The sequence below is a fragment of the Loxodonta africana genome, chromosome 2 (assembly GCF_030014295.1).
Source record: "Loxodonta africana isolate mLoxAfr1 chromosome 2, mLoxAfr1.hap2, whole genome shotgun sequence".
NCBI lineage: Eukaryota > Metazoa > Chordata > Mammalia > Proboscidea > Elephantidae > Loxodonta > Loxodonta africana.
The window spans coordinates 85,489,008-85,512,467 of NC_087343.1; the positions used below are offsets into that span (position 1 = coordinate 85,489,008).

The following is a 23,460-nucleotide window of genomic DNA, read 5'->3' on the forward strand; positions in this document are numbered from 1 at the left end:
ATAGTTAAGGGGAAATAGCTGGCAGCTGTTAGTTATTAGGTGTTTTGACTTACGGAATTAAAATATCATGGGATTACTAAGGATTTACATTAAGTCTTAACATCACTCAAGAAGAGTGTTAATATTTGGGTGTCCACAGTGTCTGATGTATTCTGCCAGGTGCTTTGAAAGTGGGGAGTAACAGCCATCTGTCCTCATCAGCCTTATAACTTAAGGTAGATAAGGCATGAAGCTATGATCAGAATAAATGAATACTATATGGAAGGTCTAACATATACTCTAAGTACCTGGCAAAATGAACCACTATTTTAAAGGAGAAAACAGTTAATATTAATGTAAATGTAGCGTATATTTTTCTTTAATAGTTATTACATGTGAATCCCCTAATCAAGCTGGATGATGCTGTAAATGTCGATGAGATAATAACCGATACTTATACCAACTATCTGCTGTGTATCTGTGAAAATAGAGACACTGTTAAGGACAAAAAAAAGGGGACCATTTCTATTGGCATCGTGGTAAGTACTTTGTAGGTAAAGAAGAAATGAGATTGTCATGGTATCTCTAGATATGAGATATTATTTATAGTTTATGATGAGGATATATGATGAAGTGTCCCCTCAAGTAATGATACTATAAAAACATTTTCCTCATACTACTATACGTTAAATCATTGGCTAAAATTTTCTCATATGGCCGTTGTTGTTAAGTGCTCTCAAGTCAGTTCCAACTTACAGTGACCCTATGTACAACAGAACAAAATGCTGCCCAGTCCTGCGCCATCCTCACAATCGTTGCTGTGTTTGAGCCCATTGTTGTGAGTCCACTGTGTCAGTCCTTTTCGTTGAGTGCCTTCTTCTTTTTCTGCTGATCCTCTACTTTACCAAGGTCGATGTCCTTTTCCAGGGATTGGTTCCTCCTGATAGCAAGTTCAAAGTATGCGAGATGAAGTCTCGCCATCCTCATTTCTAAGGAGCCTCCTGGTTGTACTGCTTCCAAGACAGATTTGTTCGTTCTTCTGGCAGTCTGTGATATATCCAATATTCTTTGCCAACTATACCATAATTCAAAGGCATCAGTAATTCTTTGGTCTTCCTCGTTCATTGTCCAGCTTTTGAATGCATATGAGGTGATAGAAAATACCATGGCTTGGGTCAGGCACCCCTTGGTTCTCAAAGTGACATCTTTGCTTTTTAACACTTTAAAGAGGCTTTTTACAGCAGATTTACCCAATGCAGTACGTCATTTGACTTCTTAACTACTGCTTCCATGGGCATCGATTGTGGATCCAAGTAAAATGAAATCCTTGACAATTTCAGTGTTTTCTCCATGTATCATGATGTTCCTTATCGGTCCAGTTGTGAGGATTTTTGTTTTCTCTATGTTGAGGTATAATCCACACCGAAGACTGTAGTTTTTGACCATCATTAAGTGCTTCAAATCCTCTTGACTTGCAGCAAACAAGGTTGCTGCATATCACAGGTTGTTAATGAGTCATATAGCTACTTGTCGGTATATGCTATGGAGAGATCCAGATAGTTTCGGATCTTTCCATAGTTTTAGGGTTGAAGGCAGCTACAGTGACAGACATGCATGTGGACAGTATACAGGTAGCAGAATAAAACACTAAGCCAACACATGCATGAGGAGCAAAGGGTTTTACAGACTTCCTCCAGGGGTGGGAAATTAAACATGAATGATTGTAGGATTATTGTATCTAGATTTGAAAAAATCTAGATTTGAAGGCAGGGATAATTAAGAGGAAATGATTAGGGGCCAATACAAAACTTCATACTAAATTAGTATTAGGAATTTTTACAAGCAGTCTTCCAGGTAAATATAATTTGTGAATCATAGTGATTTTGCTGCATTCTGGCAATATATGTGTAATTTGCGCATTTACCGATCCACCTGGGCGCCTCTCAAAATCATACCCTTTATTGCCCTTTAGAGCTGCTGGATTCCCTTGTTTTATAAGTTATGCAAAAGTAGGACTGCTTGCCTAAGTAGTAACCTAATTCTAGCTATTGTTGCAGATTTTTAACTTTTGCAATCAGCAACAATAGCAACACAAATTTTTACAACCTCAGTGTCTCCAATGTACCTTTTAATACCTTATTCTGGCCGTGTGATCTCTGTGTTAACTTGTCATTTACTTAACCAACAAGTCCTTCCCTTTGTGAGTTAGCATTACTGTTGGTATTGGACAGCTTTAAATGATTTTTTATCCTTGAGAAGCAACTTTTTGTCTAGCCACAGGTAGTTGGCCCTATCTACAAATAGTAAGGTTATTTGCTTTTAAGCTTTAATATATATAATGTGCTATTTTAGATTTACCCCAAACTTCTTCTAAAGAGCATGATTGATAGTGTATACCTCCTGTTTACTGCTTTTGCAAATACTCTCTGGTCCACTGCCCAGGTTAACCAAAGTTAATGTGAACTGGGGCAGGAAAAAATGAGAAGTGATAGTTTGCCTCTGCAGTGTTTTTTAGGGTCCTATTCTTTTTTTTTTAAATAATATTTTATTGTGTTTTAGGTGAAGGTTTACACAGCAGTTCAGGTTCTTATTCAATAATTTCTACATGAGTTGTTTAGTGATATTGGCTACATTCTTCACAGTGCATAAACATTCTCACTGTTTTCTTTCTGGCTGTTCCATTTCCATTAATCTCGTTTCCCTGTCCTCTTACACTCTCATTTTTTTTTTTAACGCAGGGCTTTGAACTGATTCTTCCTGGTTCAACCATGGCCAAGGAAGCGAAACTGGAACAGAACCAAATTTTTAAAATTTGAGTGAACTGGAATGATGACTGGTATGGGAAAAATTATAGGTTGAATCCCTGCTGGAAACCTAATTTACCCTCTTAAAAAACAAGGGCAGCGTACACATTGCATAGCAACCAAATCTCAAGCCTGTTGGATTTTGAGCAGAGTTGGAAACAGTGGTGTCCCGCTCAAAGGTGGGGGCCGACCACACTGCTTTGAATGTGTGTCGTGCTCCACAGTCCTGCCAATAGTCCAGTCTCACCCAACAGGTTCCTCAAAGGGCTCACTACACATCTTCTGAGTCTCCCATTCTAGGGCTTCAGCCTGTAATTTTTTTATATTCTGGTTATCGTTCTGGATCACCCACATTGTTAAGTCATAAAAATTTGGGCCTGTTGTTTTTGCTTTGTTTCCCATGACTGGACTGGTTGGAACTGGTTAGAAGCCCTGTTTTAAAGTAATTGTTGATCATTTGGTCTCATACAGGTGATTTTTTAAAGGAGCACAGTACTTACGAATGATTTTCGTTATTTTTGAGCCAATTTGTTATTTAGCTACAAGATGATCTAAGGGGTTACTTTCTGTTCAAGGTTTGAAGAGTATTTCAGGGCAATAGTCTTGGAGAGTTCTCCAGCCTCGAATTTGAGGTTCTGTTCCTCCTTTTTCTCCCATCCTTTCAGAGTCCATCTGTTGTGGCCCTGATTAGAATGGTTGGTAGTGGTAGCCAAACACCATCTAGTTCTTCTAGTCTCAGGATAGATGAAGCTATGGCTTGGGTCATATTACTGACCTCACTGACCACTTTTGGGCTGATGATGCCCAGAACTCTAGGTTTAGGCTAGACCTCTCTCCTGACTTCTAGGCTCTCTATTGGATAAGGGACTTCAGAATTTTCCTGGCTCCTCAAAGTCAATATGGCTGAAATGGATCTCTTCATCCTTTACTCTCAATATTGTTCTCCTTGGGTTTTCCTCTGCTTTGGTGAGTGTCACACATTCTCCAGTCACTACCTGGAAGTCATCTTTTGGGTACTGGTAGTTAGTCTGAACTCACAGGTCTTACTGGTGTAGTACCACTGTAATCAGGCCCTCTGCTTTCAGCTGGGCAATGCACATTTTGTGCGGACTGGCTTCAGGTTTTTCAATGTTATATATCACACAGAACGATAGATGTTGTAGGTATTACACTATAGACCATTTCTCTGTTTAAAGGAAAGGGGAATTTTTCTGATAAATGTATTATTTGAACTTTTGTAAATGCATGGTTTGTATTTGGGAGATAAACATGTATATATATTTATGTACTTATAGTCCAGCTATCTGTGCCTTAGAGAAGGCCTCTGGTCTAGGATTAAAGAAGTTCCTTGAGCTAAAAATGAGGGACTTAAAAAACTTATAAAATATTCGAATAGAAAAATGCATAAAACAAAAATTTACTGTGTAATAAAACTGTGACTTGTGAGGCAGCCACCCAGGTAAGGAAGTATATTGCCTCCAACTCATAAAAGGAACCCTGGTGACTCAATGGTTAAGTGCTCAGCTGAACCGAAAGATTGGTGGTTCAAACCTACCCAGTTGCTCTGAGGGGAAAAGACTTGGTGGTCTCCTCCTGCGAAGATTACAGCCTAGAAAACCGTTCAGAGCAGGTACACATGGGACCACTGTGAGTTGAAATTGACTTGGTGGCACCCAGCAGCAACAACTCACAGGGCTTCTGTGAGGTAACCATAATCTAGACTTTCATGATAATAACTTCCTTGCCTTTAATTCTAGTTTTACCACCCTAGCCTTTATATGTGTACGTAAACATGTTGTATGTGCTTTGGGGCTTGCTTTCATTTACCGTTGTATATGTGAGGTTTATCTACGTGTGCTGCGGCAGTTCTTTCACTGCCATTGGTATGTGTACTATCCCATTTTATGATCTGTAGTTTATTCCTTTTTTTGTTGATGGACATGTGAGTTCCTTCAGTTTTTGGCTGTACAAAGAATGTTGCTATAAACGTTTTTGTATATGCCTTCTGGCATACATGTGTCTGAGTTTCTCAAGAATATGTCCCATTGGAGGAATTGTTGAGTTACAGAGTAGGGGTATTTTCAGCTTTCTTAAGTAATGCCAGGCTGTTTTCCGAAGTGATTGTGTCAGTTTACTTTCCACTTGCAGTGTGTGAGTGTAGGGATTGATTGTTTTTCTGCCTCGTAGCTAATGCAGTCTGTAACTACCCATTGATACCCATTACTATCGCGTCGATTCTGAACCGTAGTGACCCTGTACGACAGACTAGAACTGTCCCAGAGGAATTCCAAGGAGCAGCTGGTGGATTTGAACTGCCAACCTTTTGGTTAGCAGCGAAGCTCCTAACCAGTGTGCCACCAGGGCTCCAATCTGTAACTAGCCCCATGCATTTCATAAGTATCAGTAGTAGATGAGAGTGTGGCCTGTGATTCAGACGACATGAGTTTGAACCCTGGGTTCTGGCACTTCATAGCTGTGGGACCTTGGGTAAGTTACTTCACAACTTTCTCATCTCTTCCAAACCGTGATCTTCCAGTTTTTCTTTGTTGTTATTGGCTTGGGTGATAAGAAGTAGGTTTACGTCATTGTAGTTATTTCACTGGATAGATGATCTCCTTGAGGTCCGTTCAGAGTTTGTTATTTTTTTTTTCCAAAAAAATAATATTTTTTATATATTAGTTTTATATGAGGAAGTAGTAATTTACTACTACTTTAATGGTGAGTTTATTAGGAGCCTGTTTCATTACTTTTAATTTTGATAGCTGCTATTCATACAGTGCTTTATAATTTACAAGGAGTGCTGGTGGTGCAGTGGTTAAGAGCTCGGCTGCTAACCAAAAGGTCAGCAGTTCAAATCTACCAGCTGCTCCTTGGAAACCCTATGGGGCAGTTCTGCTCTGTCTCTACTGTGTCCTATAGGGTCGCTATGAGTCAGAATCAACTCATTGGCAAAAGATTTGTTTTTTTGGCTTTATGGTTTACAAGGCATTTACATGTTTGTTTTCTGATTTGTTTCTTACAAAAATTGAGTGAAGGAAGTAGGCTGGTTTATTCCCATTTACAGAGGAGGAAACTGAGGCTCAGGAGGCTTTGTTGACATCACAGCCACTCAACTAGATGTGTTAGATCCAGACCTTGTACTCAGGCTGTCTCTCCAAAATCCCATCAAGCATAGGTTAGATATTGGTGACTCTGACTTCTTCTTTTGGACACTTTAGAAATGGAGTAGATGCTAATGAGTGTATCATCTTTACTACTTCCAGATTTATTTGTATTGGGTCATAGATATAATTAGGAAAAAGTATGTATTTTCTGTGACATTCTGTTTTTGTTTGTTGCTAGGGAGTACAGCCTGCTACAGGTGAAGTTGTGTTTGATAGTTTCCAGGACTCTGCTTCTCGTTCAGAACTAGAAACTCGGATACTGTGCCTGCAGCCAGTGGAGCTGCTGCTGCCATCAGGTTTGTCAGAGCAAACGGCGACGCTCATCCGCAGAGTGACCGCTGCTAGGTAAGTTGGCACGTGCTGGAAACTCACGCTTGATTCTAAAACTTAGACTCCATTCCAAAGCTGATTGATATTTATGAAAGTTACTGAAAATATTTACTCATAAAATTATATTTCAGCAATAGTAGAGGACATTTTTAAAAAGAAAAATGAAATTATCCATGATATCACTTCAGAGGTGACCTCTTTAAAGGGGTTCATGATATTATCAATGATATTAATTGTTCATTAATCTTCAGTATCTGGAGGCAATTTAGAGTTCATTTCTTAGAAAGTTTATTTAATTTTGAAAATGCTTTATCTGTGCTGCAAGTTTGAATTCACGTCCAGTAGCTTTATCTACTAAGGCACCGTGGTGGTGCTGTGGTTAAACACTCAGCTGCTAACCGAAAGGTCGGCAGTTTGAACCCACCGAGCTGCCCTGTGGGAGAAAGCTGTGGTAGTATGCTTCCGTAAAAGTTACAGCCTTTGAATCCCTGTGGGGCAGTTCTACTCTGTCCTGTAGGGTCACTATGAGTCGGAATCGACTCTACGGCAACAGGTTAGCTTTATTTAGTAGATCTAAGACCACACTTCTTATTTATGAGTCAGTGTCTCAGGCATGGTGGCATACAAAGGAAGAAGACGTGGTTGTGTTACATGTCTGTCAGAGTTTATAATCTAGTAGGGGAAGCAGATGTGTGCATACCTAGCTGGATTCGTAAGGCATGTTGTATTAAGTTCCAAGTATAAAGGTGCCTGCTTGGGAAGATTCTTTCCTGCCACTTGGACAAGTATGGTGGGAGAAGAGACTGGAAGGGCAGGCTGGGGCTAGAGTGAAGAGGACTTTATATACAGGTCACGGCCAGATTAAGGCATGCCCTAAGCACTGATAATCTGTGGTGCCTCCTTTCTGCTTACTCATGCATTCTAACAGGATATATGAGTTATATATATACCTCATGTATTAGCATACATGGAGTAGTATCAAACACTGTGTCCTGCACAGCAGACAATAAAAAATGAAACTCATTTGGTATATAAATTAAAACTTTATGTGCTAGATAAATATTTATATTTCTAGTATTTTTTGGATGTTTGCTATGTTAGTATTTTATTGTTACCTGTGTTAGTATTATATTAAATGTGTGCTAGATTGCATCCACATGTATGTCAGACATATTTTAAAGTTAAAGTTATAAATATTATTGTTTATAAAACTTAGGACATAACTCTGTACATAAGTGCTATACAGTTAAAAAGTAACTTGGTTGAATTCATTGTAATGGTCTACTTATTTGAGTTCCCTCACCTTCGCACGCCATCTGGGACTGGAGTTCTCATTGGTTGTTTACCAGGACATGCGCAAGAGCATACCCTTGTGTTTGTATCGTGGCAAAGAGCATTGATGGCGTTTCTAGTCAAAGCTGCTGGATCAGCAGACGTGGATGTACAAGACAGTTCTCTCAAAATGGATAAGGGAGCTGTTATCTATTAATGTAATCCATCATTGCCCAATATATTGCTCATGTTGGATCCAGTTGCATAGTGGGTGAATGTAGCAAGGCTTAGACTCAATAGCCCACCCCCACTTCTTGTTTATTAGAAAGAAATAGTATATTCCCAAGAGACCCACCGAGATACGGTGGTTCAGTTACATGGGAGGGGACTGTAGGAGTCAGAGGTCAGTGAAGGTGTTGAAATGGTAGTGGCCTCATAGCTACAACAGTCTTGTGGGTGGGCGCCCTCATGACCATGCGTGAACTTAATTTCTAGCCAGCACATTTTCATGAGCTGGAGCTGGTATCAGTATCATTTAGTGCCCTGCCAGTTCCCTTCCACTGTGGGGCTTGCTTTTCCTTGTGTCCTGTCTGCTGGCACCTTTGGGTCTTGTTTTGAACAACTGGTGGTCCTGTTTTGTTGATGCTTATTGGGTAATCCGTCCCTGATACAGGTAGTCCCCTACTTACCATAGACCTCTGTTCCAACGACTCTGTTTTAAGTTGGTTCTGATGTAAGTCAAATACTTCATGTTTTTTGTTTTTGTTTTCATTATTATTGCCTATTATTATCAGTTTGACGGCACTGGGTGTTTTTTATTATTTTCAGTGGCTTTATAAATCCAATCTTTGTCTTTAGGGGTTGGAAACATTGCATATAAACTAGCAGATATATCTTGATACATGCATAGATACATAAAAAAAACACACACACACAAATCAAAAATTTACTCTGACAATACAGAAGAGTTGGACAATGTTGGCATTTTGTCAGTTGCTGTAATAACTCCGCTTGTGGAAGGTTCTGGACCATCTGGATTGTCCTTGGGAATTGGGATGGCATTTCTAGGTGGGAAATTACTGAGAGTTGTCTGTATGGGCCTTTTCTTTTTTTCTTTGTATATTTTGTGGTAACATCTCACTGGTTCCCAAATCTGCCTATTAACTTCAGCAAATTGATTAGCGTTTGGGACCATGTTTTCAAGCAACTGAAGCTCCTGATTTAGCTTAGAAAACTAAATCTAAATGGCAGTGTTTTGAACAGTAAGTCATAAAATTGAACATCTGGGGGTGAACATTTAAGATTGATAATATCAGCAAATTATATGCTGCAACATGTATATAGTAAAACATATTACTAATGATTAGAAGATGTACAAAAAAAAAAAAGACCGTCCTAAGTACGATTTGTCATAACTCGAATATGCCATAAGTCGAGGACTGCCTGTATTGAGGAATTTGGACTTTGGAATATTTTCAATTAATAAGTTGAAAAATTTATTAGAAAATCAAGCTAATTGATTAAAGTTCCATATGTTTCTTTGTCCTTAGGATTAAGAGTGTTATTGTTTTTATTCATTTAAACCTAACTTCGTTCAAAGTAGCTTTCCTAATTTATTTTTCTGATTATAACACTAATACATATTCATTTAGAAGAAATTTGGAAGTTATAGAAAAAAAAGATAAAGATATTAAGTCAAATCTCATAACCTAGAGATCATTACTGTTATAAACAATAAGACTTTAACAATTAAAGAGACCAGCTATTAATTTACAGAAAGAGATGTTTGCAAACAGGCAGTCAATTCTAGAGAAAGTGTTGTGGCTGCTGCAAAGTGTTTTTTTGCTTATATGCTTTATACAGCCTTGTGATAAAAGGAAGAATGTACCATTGGCTCTTTGAAGGTTATACAGTAGTGCAGAAAAACAAGTCACATGGGATTATAGAAAATCGTAGAGATACAGGTCTCGGGAAAAAGAAACTTTTAGGTTAAACATCTACTGTTATTTCAGAGTGAGCAAGGTCCTTGGGAAAATAAGCAGGGGCATTTTTGGGAGACAAATGAGGTTGATTTGCAGGGGTATTTTTAATGATAAAAAACAAATTCTAAACTCGTTGCTGTCGAGTCGATTCCGACTCATAGTGACCCTATAGGACAGAGTAGAACTGCCTGATAGAGTTTCCGAGGAGCGCCTGGTGGATTCTAACTGCCGACCTTTTGGTCAGCAGCCATAGCTCTTAACCATAGTGCCACCAGAGCTCTACATTTAATGATAAGACACCCAGAAATCTTTGAACATTGTTCAGGCTTCTGGGGAGCTGTTTAATTTTAACATAACTATTAAATATTTTGGTGTATTTTCTGTGTACATATGCTCTGTCACCCTTTTTTCAGTTATAAACTTGGCTTCAAGTTGCAAAATCAGTTTGGATCCTGATTTTTTACTTACAATTTCACATTTATATTTTTTAATTTTATTATGGAAAATTTCACATACACAAAATTATATAGAATAGTGTGGTGAACCCCCACAAATCCGTCTACCAGCTTCAATATTTATCAGCTCAGAGCCAGCCTCATTTCATTCATACCTCCACTCAATGTCTCCTTGTATCATTCTGAAGCTAGATGATATCATGTCATCTGCTAATATTTCAGTAGGTACTACTGAAAACAAAACTACTGTGTAACACGCAATCATATAAATTATCATAGTTTATTTACCCATTCCCGTTTTGTCATGTTGTAGTCATTTTTTTCCTCAGTATTACAAATATTGCTGGAATCTTTGAGTCCATGCATAGGAATCTTTGAGTACATTTCTGATTATTTCATCAAAATAAATCCTGAAAGTGGAATTACTGGATCAGAGGGTATAAACATTGATATAGTTATCAATTGCTTGCTAGAATGTAGTCATATAGGAGGGCTTGTTTGAACTCTTGCCAATATTGAGGATGGTTAGTTAAATAATCTCTGCCACTTGGATAGATGAAAAATTCTGCATCAAATTCACAGATTTTTGTTCTTAATTTGACAGTGTATTCAAAACTTAAATAACTAAAAGACAAACAGTATACTGATAAGGGGTGCCATTCTTGGCATATGTTTTTTATTTTAAAAAATTATTTTAAAATCTCCAAAAATGTTATTTAAAGATAGTTTTCTAAAACTGTTTTTTAATATTTCATGTCATCTTTGGTTTTGTTCATTTTCTTCACAAATGAGCGTATGTTCGATTAGTTTAGATATAATTGAGGCTATATTTGGTAACTTTTATCAACACTTTAATTTTACTGTTTTCCATGTGCTTTTTATAAAATAATAAAGGTAAAATAAAATAAAATAAAATAAAAAATCATCCACAATAACAGATATTGCCAAAGCTAAACTTATGCCTGGTGATATTTTTAAATATTCATTCATTAAATGAGATTCAAAAGCCTTTGGCATACCAAAGACAGTTTTGGATGTCATATGAGAATTTTTCAGATTTGATGAGTACCTTCGTCTTGTTTTAATTTTTATTTCTTTGGCTGGGGTTAATAACTACATGTAAATTTTCAGGCTTTGTATATTTCCAGCCTTTCTTTTTGGGGTTGTCTTTTGAAAATTGACATGTAGGAGATTTTTTACATGTTAAAGGTATGTATTTGTTGCAGTCCTTTTTCCCAGTTTTCTGTTTCATTTTCAAATTTTTGTTTATTACTTTTTTTTTGTGATATCTTTCAAATAAAAAAAGCCTCTTTACTAAAGTCTTCTTAAAACCAAACAAAAGTTTAGCTTAACTATTAAAAAATGTCTGCCTCAAGTGTTATGCTCTTTTAAGATCTATCTATATAGGATCAAATTGACAACAGGAACTCAAAAGATAGGAAACTTAGAGGGGAGTAGTTTATGTTAATGAAGGAGGAACAATTTAGGAAAAGGAAGGTGAGAATTGTTGCACAATTCGAAGAGCATAATCAGTGTCATTGAATTGTACATGTAGAAATTGTTGAATTGGTGTATGTTCTGTGTGTATTAACATCAACAAAAGTAAAATTACTTTTTTAAAAAAAGCTTCTAATTTCTACTCCTGGTATTGGTCTTTACGTTTCTTACTAGAATTCTGAAATGCTCTGTCTTTTAACAACGGCAAAGGTAACCTCTTTACTTTTGTTGTGATTGTTTTATGCTTTACTACTATGTCTTTTCTTTGCTTTTTTTCCTCTTTTCCTGCCATCTCATGAATGAGTCAAGATTTCTTTATTCTCCTCTTTTCGTTTTTCATTCTTTTGATGGTTAAGCTTGGATATTTAACAGGCATATTTGATGAAACAAAATCAAAAATTAATTCATATATCTAAGGCTGACTTATATCTGTGGACAGAATGATATAGTGGAGATTCAAAAGTCAGTGGTCAAACAGTATGGGCCCTGATGGCATAGAGCTTGGGTTGGAAGTGACTGGTTAAATTACTTAGAAAAGGGATAATGAGTGCTTACATAGTAGAGTTGTTGTGAAGATTGAGTAAATTAGTTTTGGTAAAGTACTTAAAACAATGCCTGGCCTAGGAAACTCTTACAAGTAACAGCTATTCTCATTTTGATGCTTAGTATTCCTAGGCAATGCAAGGATTTAAGAATACTTTAATCCTACCTTCTTGTCTTCCCTATTATTGATATCTGGTATTTTACTTGTATCTTGATACTCAGTCTCTACAAAACTAGTCATCATTATTATTTTATGTATTGCATATATTTAAGAGTATGTAAATTTGCTTACTATAGCTACTTGTATTCTACACCTTCCTTTGGATTCAGTGTCCATCTTGCTGAAATACATCCTTTAGTAGCTATTTTATCATGGGTCACTGAGTGGTAAAGTCTTATTTGTTTTGGACTGAGGATGTCTTCATTTTATCCTTGCTCTTGAATGATCTGGATATAAGCTTCTAAGTTGAGAGTAATTTTCCTTAGCACTTTGAAGTTATTTTGCTGGCTTCTAGAATCTGTTGTGACTGATAAGACTCCTCTCTTTCCACTGTTGCTCCTTTGTGTATAATCTGTCTCCTTTCTCTTTTTTTGCTAATATTTTTTTTTTTTCAATAGTCTGTAGTTTGATTATAGCATATCTCGGTTTGGGTTTATTTTTATCTTTCTTGTGATTGATTACACTATTTTAGATTGAAGATTCATGTTTTTCTTCAGTGTCGGAAAATTCTTACCCATTATCTATTTTTGATACTACTTTACCCGTATTGTTTTTTTTTTCTTTTCTAGAACTCCTGTCAGAAGTATGTTGAACCTTCTCATTCTACTCTCTGTGTCTCTTACATTTGTTTTTACATGTTCCATTTCTCTGTCTGAAATGGAACACGTAAAGATCGATATCATAGGCATTATTGAACTGAAATTGACTGGTACTGGCCATTTTGAATCAGTTGGACAATCATATGGTCTACTATGCCAGGAAAGACAATTTGGAGAGGAATGGCATTGCATACATTTAAAAAAAAAAATTTCAAGATCTGTCATGAAGTGCAGTGGTGTCAGTGATAGGATAATCCATAGGCTTACAAGAAAGGCCAGTTAATATGACTATTCAAGTTTATGAACCAACCACTAATGCCAAAGATGAAGAAACTGAAGATTTTTACCAACTTCTAAAGTCTGAAATTGATCAAACATGCAGTCAAGGTGATTGGAATGTGCAAATTGGAAACAAAGAAGGAAGGATGGTTGGAAATTATTACCTTGGTGGTAGAAATGATGCTGGAGATCACATGATGGACTTTTGCAAAAAAAAAAATTTTTTTTCTTTTTTTTGCAAAAGCAGTGACTTATTCATTGCAAATATGTTTTTCAACAACATTATCAGCGACTATACACATGGACCTCGCTGATGGAATATACAGGATCAAGTTGACTACATCCGTGGAAAGAAACGATGGAGAAGCTGAATATCATCAGTCAGAACAAGGCCAGGGGCCGACTGTGGAACAGACCATCAATTGCTCATATGCAAGTTCAAGTGGAAGCAGGAGAAAAGTAAAACAAATCCATGAAAACCAAAATATGATCTTGGGTATATCCCACCTGGATAGAGCCCACCTCAAGAATAGATTTAACCCATTGACCACTCTCACAGATGAGTTATGGGATGATATCAAGGACATCATACATGAAGAAAGCAAAAGGTCATTAAAAAGACAGAAAAGAAAGAAAAGACCAAAATGGATGTCAGAAGAGACTCTGAAACTTGCTCTTGAACATAGAGTAAGATGAGTAGAAGAAATGATGAAGTAAAAGAGCTGAACAGAAGATATCAAAGGGCAGCTTAAGAAGACAAAGTAAAGTATTATAATGAAATGTTAGAAAACCAAAAGGAAAGAACACGCTCAGCATTTCTCAAGCTGAAAGAACTGAAGAAAAAATTCTAGCCTCCAGTTGCAATATCGTAGGAGTCTGTGGGCAAAATATTGAACAACACAGGACGCATCAAAAGAAGATGGAAGGGATACAAAGCAAATTGTTCAATGTTCAGCCATTTCAGGAGGTAGCTTATGATCAAGAACCAATCGTATTCAGGAAAGAAGCCCAAGCTGCTTTGAAAGCATTGGTTAAAGACAAGGCTGCAGAAATTGATGGAATACCAATTGAGATGTTTCAGCAAACAGATGTGACACTGAAAGCACTCACTTATCTGTGCCAAGAAACTTGGAAGACACCTGCCTGTGTGTCCATCCAAAAAAAGGTGACCCAACAGAATGCAGAAATTATCCAACAATATCATTAATATTGCATGCAAGCAAAATTTTGCTGAAGATCATTGAAAAGTGGTGGCAGCAGTATATTAACAGAGAACTGCCAGAAATTCAAGCCAGATTAACAAGAGAGCATGGAATGAGGGATATCATTGCTGGTGTCAGATAGATTTTGGCTGAAAGCAGAGAATACCAGAAAGATACTTACCTGTGTTTTATTGACTATGCAAAGGCATTTGGCTGTGTGGATCATAAGAAATTATGGATAACATTGCAAAGAATGGGAATTCCAGAAGACTTAATTGTGCTCATGTGGAACCTGTGTATAGACCAAGAGGCAGTCCTTCAAACAAAGCAAGGGAATACTATGTGGTTTAAAATCAGGAAGGATGTACATCAGGGTTATATCCTTTCACCATACTTATTCAGTCTGTATGCTGAGCAAATAATCAAGGAAGTTGGACCATATGAAGAATGGAGCATTGGGATTGGAGGAATATTCGTTAACAACCTGTGATATGCAGATGACAACCTTGCTTGCTGAAAGTGAAGAGGACTTGAAGCACTTACTGATGAAGGTCAAAGACTATGGTCTTTGGTATGGATTACACCTCAACATAAAGGAAACAAAAATTCTTACAACTGGACCAATAAGCAACATTATGTGATAAACAGAGAAAATACTGAAGTTGTCAAGAGTTTCATTTTACTTGGAACCTCAGTCAACACCTATGGAAGCAGCAGTCAGGAAATCAAATGACGTATTGCTTGGGTAAATGTGCTGTGAAAGACCTCTTTAAAGTGTTTAAAAGCAAAGATGTCACTCTGAGGACTAAGCTGTGCCTTCCCCAAGCCGTGGTATTTTCAGCTGCCCCATATGCATGCAGAGCCCTGGTGCAGTGGTTAAGAGCTGTGGCTGCTAACCAGAAGGTTGGCAGTTTCCATCCACTAGCCACTCCTTGGAAATCCTATGGGTAGTTGTCTGTTTTGCAGGGTTGCTGGGACTCCACGGCGACAGGTCATCGCATGGGAAAGTTGGACAGTGAACGAGGAAGACCAGAAAAGAATTGATGCATTTGAATTATGGTGTTGGTGAAGAATATTGGATATACCATGGACTGCCAGAAGAACAAGCAAATCTGTCTTGGAAGGAGTACAGCCAAATGCTCCTTAGAAGCGAGAATGGCGGGATTTTGTCTCAGGTACTTGGATGTATTATCAGGAGGGACCAATCCCTGGAGAAGGACATTACACTTGACAAAGTAGAGGGTCAGTGAAAAAGAGGAAGAACCTCAAGGACATGGGTTGACACAGTGGCTGCAGCAATGGGTCAAACATAGCAACAATGATGAGGATGGCGCAGGACCAGGCAGTGTTTCATTTCGTTGTTCATAGGGTTGCTGTGAGTTGGAACCAACTTGATGGTACCTAACAACGACATCTTTGTCTCAACTTTTTTCCCTCCAGCTGTGTTGAATATGCACTTTTGTTATTTATTGGAGTTGCCCCTGGGTGGTACAAATAGTTAAGTGCTTGACTACTAGCCCAATGTTTGGCAGTTTGAACCCAGCCACAGGTTCCTTGGAAGATAGGCCTGGTGATCTGCTTCTGAAAGGATACAGCTTTGAAAACTCTATGGAGGTTGTGCTCTGCACACAATCCCGACGGAATTGACTCGATGGCAGCCATCACTACCACCACCGCATCTACTGTGTTTTTAATTTCACTGGCTGTATTTTTATTTCTAGAAGTTCTTTTTGATACTTTTTCAGGTTTCCGTGTTTTTTAAAAATATATATTGTCATATTCTTTACGGTTTCTAGTCCTTATGTCTCTTTAATCGTGTATACTTACTTTGTATTTTCTTTCAGGTTATTCTGTCCTTTACAGTTCTGTAGAGTCCTATCCTTTAACATACACTTCTTTTGTTGGCTCCATGTGCTGACTCTCATGTGTTTTGAAATTTGTTGTGCACTCATTTTCAGCAGTTGTTGTTTTTCAGTGGAAGCTGCACTTGCCATGAATGGTTGCAATGTGCTAATTTTGCCTTTGCTTCTGGTTTTCAGTGGTCTTAGTTTGGTTATTTATTAGTTTCTCAACTTTTGTCATTGCTATACCACATTTGCAATAAAAATTTAAGCTTCTCTTTGTGCTTAACACCTGGGGTTTTTGATGTATTATGTTGTTGTATGCTGTGAGTCAGTTCTGACTACCCAGTGTCCCAAAGCATGTCAGGATTCCTTGTTGCTTCCCTGGGCTGATGAGCAGTTTTTTTAGTCCCGTGTTTTTCAGTGAAGCAGCACGTTGATGCTCAAGGCCTTGTATAGGAGGCTCAGCTCAGGTCCCTTACAGGTCAAAGTTGCATCTTCTGTTTATGGCTTAAATGTGGATATAAAATGCCCGTGACTCTTTATGGTGCCATTTCCCACCTGTACCTTTTTTTTTTTTTTCCCGGCACATGGTGATTTCTTTCCTTTTTATTTTTTTAGCTGTTTGCCTCTCTCTAAAGAACATTCTTAATTATATTTTCATTGACTACTTCTATGTGTTTTTAGTAGTCTGAACTAGTTAAGTCCTCCATGCTTTGGGAAGCATCCTTTTTTTTTTTTTAATGCTTACAAGGATCTTTCCCCGTACTGAAAGCATTTCAGTATTCATCTATATTTTATGTTAGTTGATTTATTTTTCTTTTGTCTTGTATTTAGTTTAATTTTTAGCATTTAACTCTTTAGTTCATTTTTCTTTACTGTGTTAGATATGGACGTAATTTAATTTTTTGCCTAAATGCTAGTGGTTCCATTTTAACATCCATAAAACTTGTCTTTTATTAACTTGAGAAACAGCTCCTGGCCATATTGAAAAAGAAAAGAAAAGAAAAAAAAAAGCTTAACAAGGGGCATAAGGAATGATTTTAATTCTGTATAAAGAAAATAACTTGTCAAAATTATTTTCCATATTTACTACCAGTAAACAATACAGTATTGAATTTTTAAGTAGACTGTTTTGTTTTGCTCTTGGCAGCACCTTCTTGTTTGTTCTAAAGATAAAAAGTGATAGATAATTTCTTGTGTCTTAAAGACCACTCTTATTCTTCTGCAGTAAATCTGGTAAAAAGAGCTTACAGTTTTTGTCAGTTACTGTTTGATGTTTGAAGTTGGAGAAATAATATGTTAAAGTACATGAAAAAGTACCATCTTAAAATATTAGGATATTTTTGTAGTATTTGTTTTGACCACTAGAGGTCTCCAAAGGATTTTATATTATGTGAATTACAATTTCAAAACTAAATTATCTACAGTCTTTTATTTATTTTTATATCTCAAGGTACAAACTTATTTATTTTGTATCATAGGGCAACCTAAAATAAATATTAGTCAAAAAATGGTAGTAAGCTAAAATTATTATTTCAGAATACTGATAAACTTAATTTTTCTTAGGTTAATTATCTTATATAGGGTCGCTATGAGTTGGAATTGACTCGATGGCAACGAGTTCTTTTTTTTTTTTAAATGTAACATGTGTTTATAAGATTTCAATCTGTGTCTTAGGGAATCAGCCTTACTATATTAATTGTTTCCCTTCCATTTGCTATAAGAATATAGATAAAGAAATGGAAAACAATGATTTTTTTCCCGTTTTTTTTATTATTAACTTGTATTGAGCTTCAAGTGAATGTTTACAAATCAAGTCAGTCTGTCACATATAAGTTAATATACATCTTACTCCTTACTCTCACTTGCTCTTCCCCTAATGAGTCAGCCCTTCCAGTCTCTCCTTTCGTGAAAACTTTGCCAGCCTCCAACTCTCTCTATCCTCCCATCCCCCCTCCAGACAGGAGATGCCAACACAGTCTCAAGTGTCCACCTGATACAGTTAGCTCACTCTTCATCAGCATCTCTCTCCCACCCACTGTCCAGTCCCTTTCATGTCTGATGAATTGTCTTCGGGGATGGTTCCCGTCCTGTGCCAACAGAAGGTTTGGGGACCATGACCACCGGGATTCCTCTAGTCACATCCAGACCATTAAGTATGGTCTTTTTATGAGAATTTGGGGTCTGCATCCCACTGATCTCCTGCTCCCTCAGGGGTTCTCTGTTATGCTCCCTAAAACAATGATTTTAAGCACTTGTATTAACTGCAGTTAAGATTGCTTAAAAGGTTAACCTTTGATTTAGAGATGTTACGTGTTTATAAAACACCACTGAAGGAAAAGCTACTGAAAGCAGTAGACAGGTTTTAGTTAATATTTACTGAGACCACTCAGATGAACATACTAGAAGATAACTCCATTTTGTGTTCAGAGACATGAGAGCTTACTTGGCACTGGTATCATCAAGGAAGACTTTGTGGAGGAGGTGGGCTTGGATGGGGATATTTGTAGGATGCAGAGGCCTTGAATTAGTAGTGGGGAGGAGTGAAGGGTATGTGTTGTGTGTGTGGAAACAATGTGAGTTCTGAGGCACACAGGCTAGAAATATTAGAGAAGGTATAGTAATGGGGCGGGGTTGGGGGGGACTTTCATGTTGAGAAATTAGGGAAGAAAGGGTTGAGGACTGTAAAACCCAGGCAAAGGGGTATTGACTCATAATGGAAGGCAGTAAGGTTTATTGTTTTGGGCAAAGGCATGACATGACAGAAGATTAGGTGGGAGCCCACAGGGTGAGTCTGTTGTCTAGATGGGACAGTTGATTTAAGAAAATGAACTCTTCCCTTAACGGGAAAAAAAAGAGTGCACAGAGAAAATAATTAATACCAAGGAGTTTGGAAAATGCCAATTGTTGGGAATAGGAAGAAGAACAGAAAGAAATAGAAAAGGAGGGGATAGATAGGGAAATAGGACAAGGTAGAGAGCCCTGGCGGTGCAGTGGTTAAGTGCTCAGCTGTTAACTGAAAGGTTGACAGTTTGAACCCACCCAGCAGCTGTGTGAGAAAAAGACCTGGTGATCTGCTTGCGTAAAGGTTACAGCCAAGAAACCCTGTGGGGCAGTTCTACTCTGTCACACGAGGTTTCTCTGAGTCAGAATTGACTTGATGGCATCCAACAGCAACAACGGGGATGTGTGTAGTTACAAGTGTCCTGTTGTACATGATGTGATCATGGAATAATTTACTGAAACCTCTGTATAATGTGCCCATGTGAATAATGTGCGCACACATATAATGCACAAATCGCGCATAGGGAAATAGCGTGCAAGGGGGTCGTGCCGTTTGCAAAAAATGTAGGATACGTGCATTATTTGTGTAAAAATAAGGTACATGACATTCAGAAAGATATTTGGTTAAAAACAGATCCTAACTAGTTGACCTAACTTATATCTGTGAAAGAATTTCCTGCAGTACTAGAGTGACTTTAGTGATCTGACCTTCGAAATAAATGCTTTACTATATCAGCGTTTACCCAAAGATAGATATGTATACTGCAGATTTAAAGACAAAATTGAAATCTTCATATTGGGGAATGAAAATAAAAAAATAGTTGCTGTCAAGTTGATTCTGACTCCTGGTAATCCCTTGTGTGTTAAGAGTAGAACTGTGCTCCACTGGGTTATCGATGATGAATTTTTTGGAAGAAGATTGCCAGGCCTTTCTTATGAGGCATCTCTGGGTGGACTGGAACCACTAACCTTTCAGTTAGCAGCTAGTGAATTAATTGTTTGCATCACTCAGGGACTAAGGTGTGTTACCCCTTGCTGTCGAGTCTCTTCCAGTAGAACTGCCCCATAGGTTTTCCAGAGCCATAATTTTTATAGAAGTAGGTTGCCATATATTGTCACTCACCTCATATGCATGCAAAAGATGGATGATGAGTAAGGAAAACTAAAGAAGACCCATGAATAAGGAAGGCCTTTGAATTGTGATACTGACAAAGAATATTGAATATACCACGGACTGCCAAAAGAGGGAACAAATCTGTCTTGGAAGAAGTACAAACAGAATGCTCCTTAGAAGCAAGGATGGCAAGACTATGTCTCACATACTTTGTTATCAGGAGGGACCAGTCCCTGGAGAAGGACATCATGCTTAGTAAAGTAAAGGGTCAGTGAAAAAGAGGAAGACCCTCAGTGAGATGGATTGACACAATGGCTGCAACAAGGGGCTCAAGCATAACAACGATTGTGAGGATGGTGCAGGACTGGGCAATGTTTTGTTCTGTTGCATGTGGGGTCACTATGAGTTGGAACTGACTCAACGGCATGTAACAAAACAACACCATTTAAGCATGTTAGAATATCGTTAAAAACACAACCCCATTCTTCGATAAATTAACAACCTAAGCGCAAAAAAGTAATAGCGAGGTGTTGGCCAACTCTTCATCAGAATGCTGTCGTGATGACTAGGCCATAATACCTTCTTTGAAAGTTTCTTTCTTCCTAGAAAAAAAATATTGAAGTTAAAAACCAAAAGTACTTGAAGGAAACTTAGTACCAAGTGAGTTCAGAGAACCCAGAGAAAGGCATAAATCGTGTGAGGAGCCCTAGGACGAAGGAGGAGTGGCCATGGAGTAGGGAGGGTGGACTTGGGTCCTGCATGGCATCGGACACCACAGACTGGGCAGAGCCTCACCTGGTGTACTTACCTGAACTAATTTTATGTGGTTCACAAATAACCATTTTCTACTTTTACAGTTAAATATTTACCTAAGGTGTATTGAAAACGTGTAGTGAATCAAACCTGTGATTTCATAAATTTCTATGGCATAGAAAGAGTCTTAAATTGGTATTTGAGTTAAAAAAACATGTGAGTTGATTTAACAGAAACTTCTCAGGTTGCAGTAGTGTAGCAGTGAGCTTGCAGATGTGTCACAATCGGAAGTTGGACGGGGAACGGCTGGAGTTATCCCTGGAGCACATCATGGGGCGATATTTGCCCCGTTATCTCTGTGTTCTTAGTTAGGTGCTGTTTATTTGTTTGAGGCAAATCCAAAATCAATGGGAACATTGCCTTGAATGGAAAAAAGAAAAATAGACTATCCAAAGCCAGAAATTTAGAGAAATATAGATGATGAATTTGAGGGCCAGAAAGGGCATCTGTGTTCCCTGAAGATGGGCCACCCTCCATTTTCCACAGTAGCTGACTTCTTTATTAAGGTATTCTATTCCACCTTTAGATTTATTTCGGGAAACTCTGGTGGTGTAGTGGTTAAGCATTGGGCTGCTAACCAAAATGGTCAGCAGTTCGAATCCATCAGGCACTTCTTGGAAACTCTATGGGCAGTTCTACTCTGTCCTATAGGGTCGCTATCAGTTGGAATCGACTTGATGGCAGCAGGTTTTTAATAGGTTTTAGGTTTATTTATTAATTTAGAGAGCTTATTGATTCTGAATTCTAGTTAGCTGTCCTTTTAATCACCTGTCTACAAAATCTCGTATTTGATAAGACATTTTCAATAGATCCTCAACTTACTAATATATCCTCTGAGTTGTACGTTATTCTTTCATTCATTCATTCATTCATTCATTCTTAAAAACATTTATTGGGTGCCTGCTGTGTGCCAGGTTCTTTATTAGGTGGTCAGGAACAAAAATGAATTAAGGTCCCTTCCTTCCATGTTCTTACAGTCCAGTGGGGAGATAGATATGGAAATAAACAATTGAAATGAAGTTGCTGATAATCGAGGTCCTTAGAAACCCCATGGGGCATCTCTGTCCTGTCCTACAGGGTCATTATGAGTTAGAATCGACTTGATGGTGGTGGGTTTTTTTTAATGGAGTCACCAGTAGCATGGGAGTATCAGCTTTGCCCAAAGGAGTCAGGCAGAGCTTCCCAGAAGAGTAATTCTTCTGGAACTGAGACTTGAAGACTGACATCGAGGCACGTGGAGATGTGCGAGAGCATGGTTTTCTCAGGGAGCAGAAACTGGTTTGGTGGTGCTGCTCTACCAGGTGAACATGGCAGACTGAGGCAGGACAGATGTAGGCTCTGGAGAAAAAGAGTGAGTAGACCTGGAAGTGAAAGAGGATCAGAATGAAACAGTGGAGAGAAAGCAGTACTAAGGAGGGGTTGAATAAAGGGTTTTCTGTGAAAGAGACCAAGAAAGGGTGGCCAGTGACAGGAGCTGTATCGTAATGACCTTTTGTTTCCCAGCACTTGTTATAGCAGCTAGAATATACCAACAACATATACTTAGCAACAACAACAGGAAACACATACCAAAAACCAAACTTGTTGCTGTTGAGTTGATTCTGACTCATAGCAACCCTTTCAGACAGAGTAGGACTGCCCCATAGGGTTTCCAAGGCTGTACTCTTTATAGAAGCAGACTGGCACATCTTTCTCTCTCAGAGCTACTGACCTTTCTGTTAGCAGCTGAGTGCATAACCACTGTGCCACCAGGGCTCCTTAGCTAGCATGTTTTTGTTGTTAGGTGCAGTCGAGTCAGTTCAGACTCATAGTGACCCTATGTGCAACAGAACAAAACACTGCCCAGTTCTGTACCGTCCTCACAATCATTGCTGTTTGAACCCATTGTTGCAAGCCACTGTGTCATTCCATTTCATCAAGGGCTGTCTTCTTTTTTGTTGGCCCTCTACTTTACCAAGTATGATATCCTTCTCTAGTAGGTACTAAATAAATGTTTGATGAATAATCAGATTGGTGACTTTCGAAATAAGAGAATGATGGGTTTCTCCTAGTTTTTTTTTCCCTGAAGACAAATAACTTGGGTTTCGTGAACATAGAGGGATTATTATAGTAGCTGAAAATTATATGATGAAAGAAGCCCTGGTGGTGCAGCGGTTAAAGCTCCCAGCTGCTAACCAGAAGGTGGTCGGTTTGAACACACAAAGCCGCTGTGCAGGAGAAGGATGTGGCAGTCAGCTTCAGTAAAGACATACAGCCTTGGAGACCCAATGGCGCAGTTCTCCTCTGTCATATAGGGTCACTATTAGTTGGAATCAACTTGATGGCAGTGGGTAGACATGATGAAAAATGTATTTTTAAATGGTCAGATATAACTAGCTCGTTTACATCTTTTGGCAAGATTGTATTAATTTGCTATAATTTTCTTTCCATTGTTTTTATTCTTTAAAAATAAAAAGGTCACTTTAAATTAGTTTATTTAAACATCCTGATATTTCTGTGGACATTCTTTTATAATAAATATTAATGAAATCTACATGGTTAAGTTATTCAGGCAAGGAACTATTTTATATTAGTAGTAA

The 23,460-nt window shown here is 38.0% G+C and overlaps 1 protein-coding gene across 3 annotated transcripts in view; it reads left to right on the forward strand.

Moving 5' to 3' along the window:
* The window catches only part of MSH3 (mutS homolog 3), a 223,320-nt gene that overhangs the window by 21,659 nt on the left and 178,201 nt on the right, over window positions 1-23,460 (forward strand). For all 3 annotated transcript variants that reach the window (XM_023545593.2, XM_064273635.1, XM_003407981.4), the window contains exons 7-8: window positions 373-518; window positions 6,126-6,292. In XM_023545593.2, coding sequence (XP_023401361.1) covers window positions 373-518; window positions 6,126-6,292 — 313 coding nt within the window. The remainder of the gene's footprint in view (window positions 1-372; window positions 519-6,125; window positions 6,293-23,460) is intronic.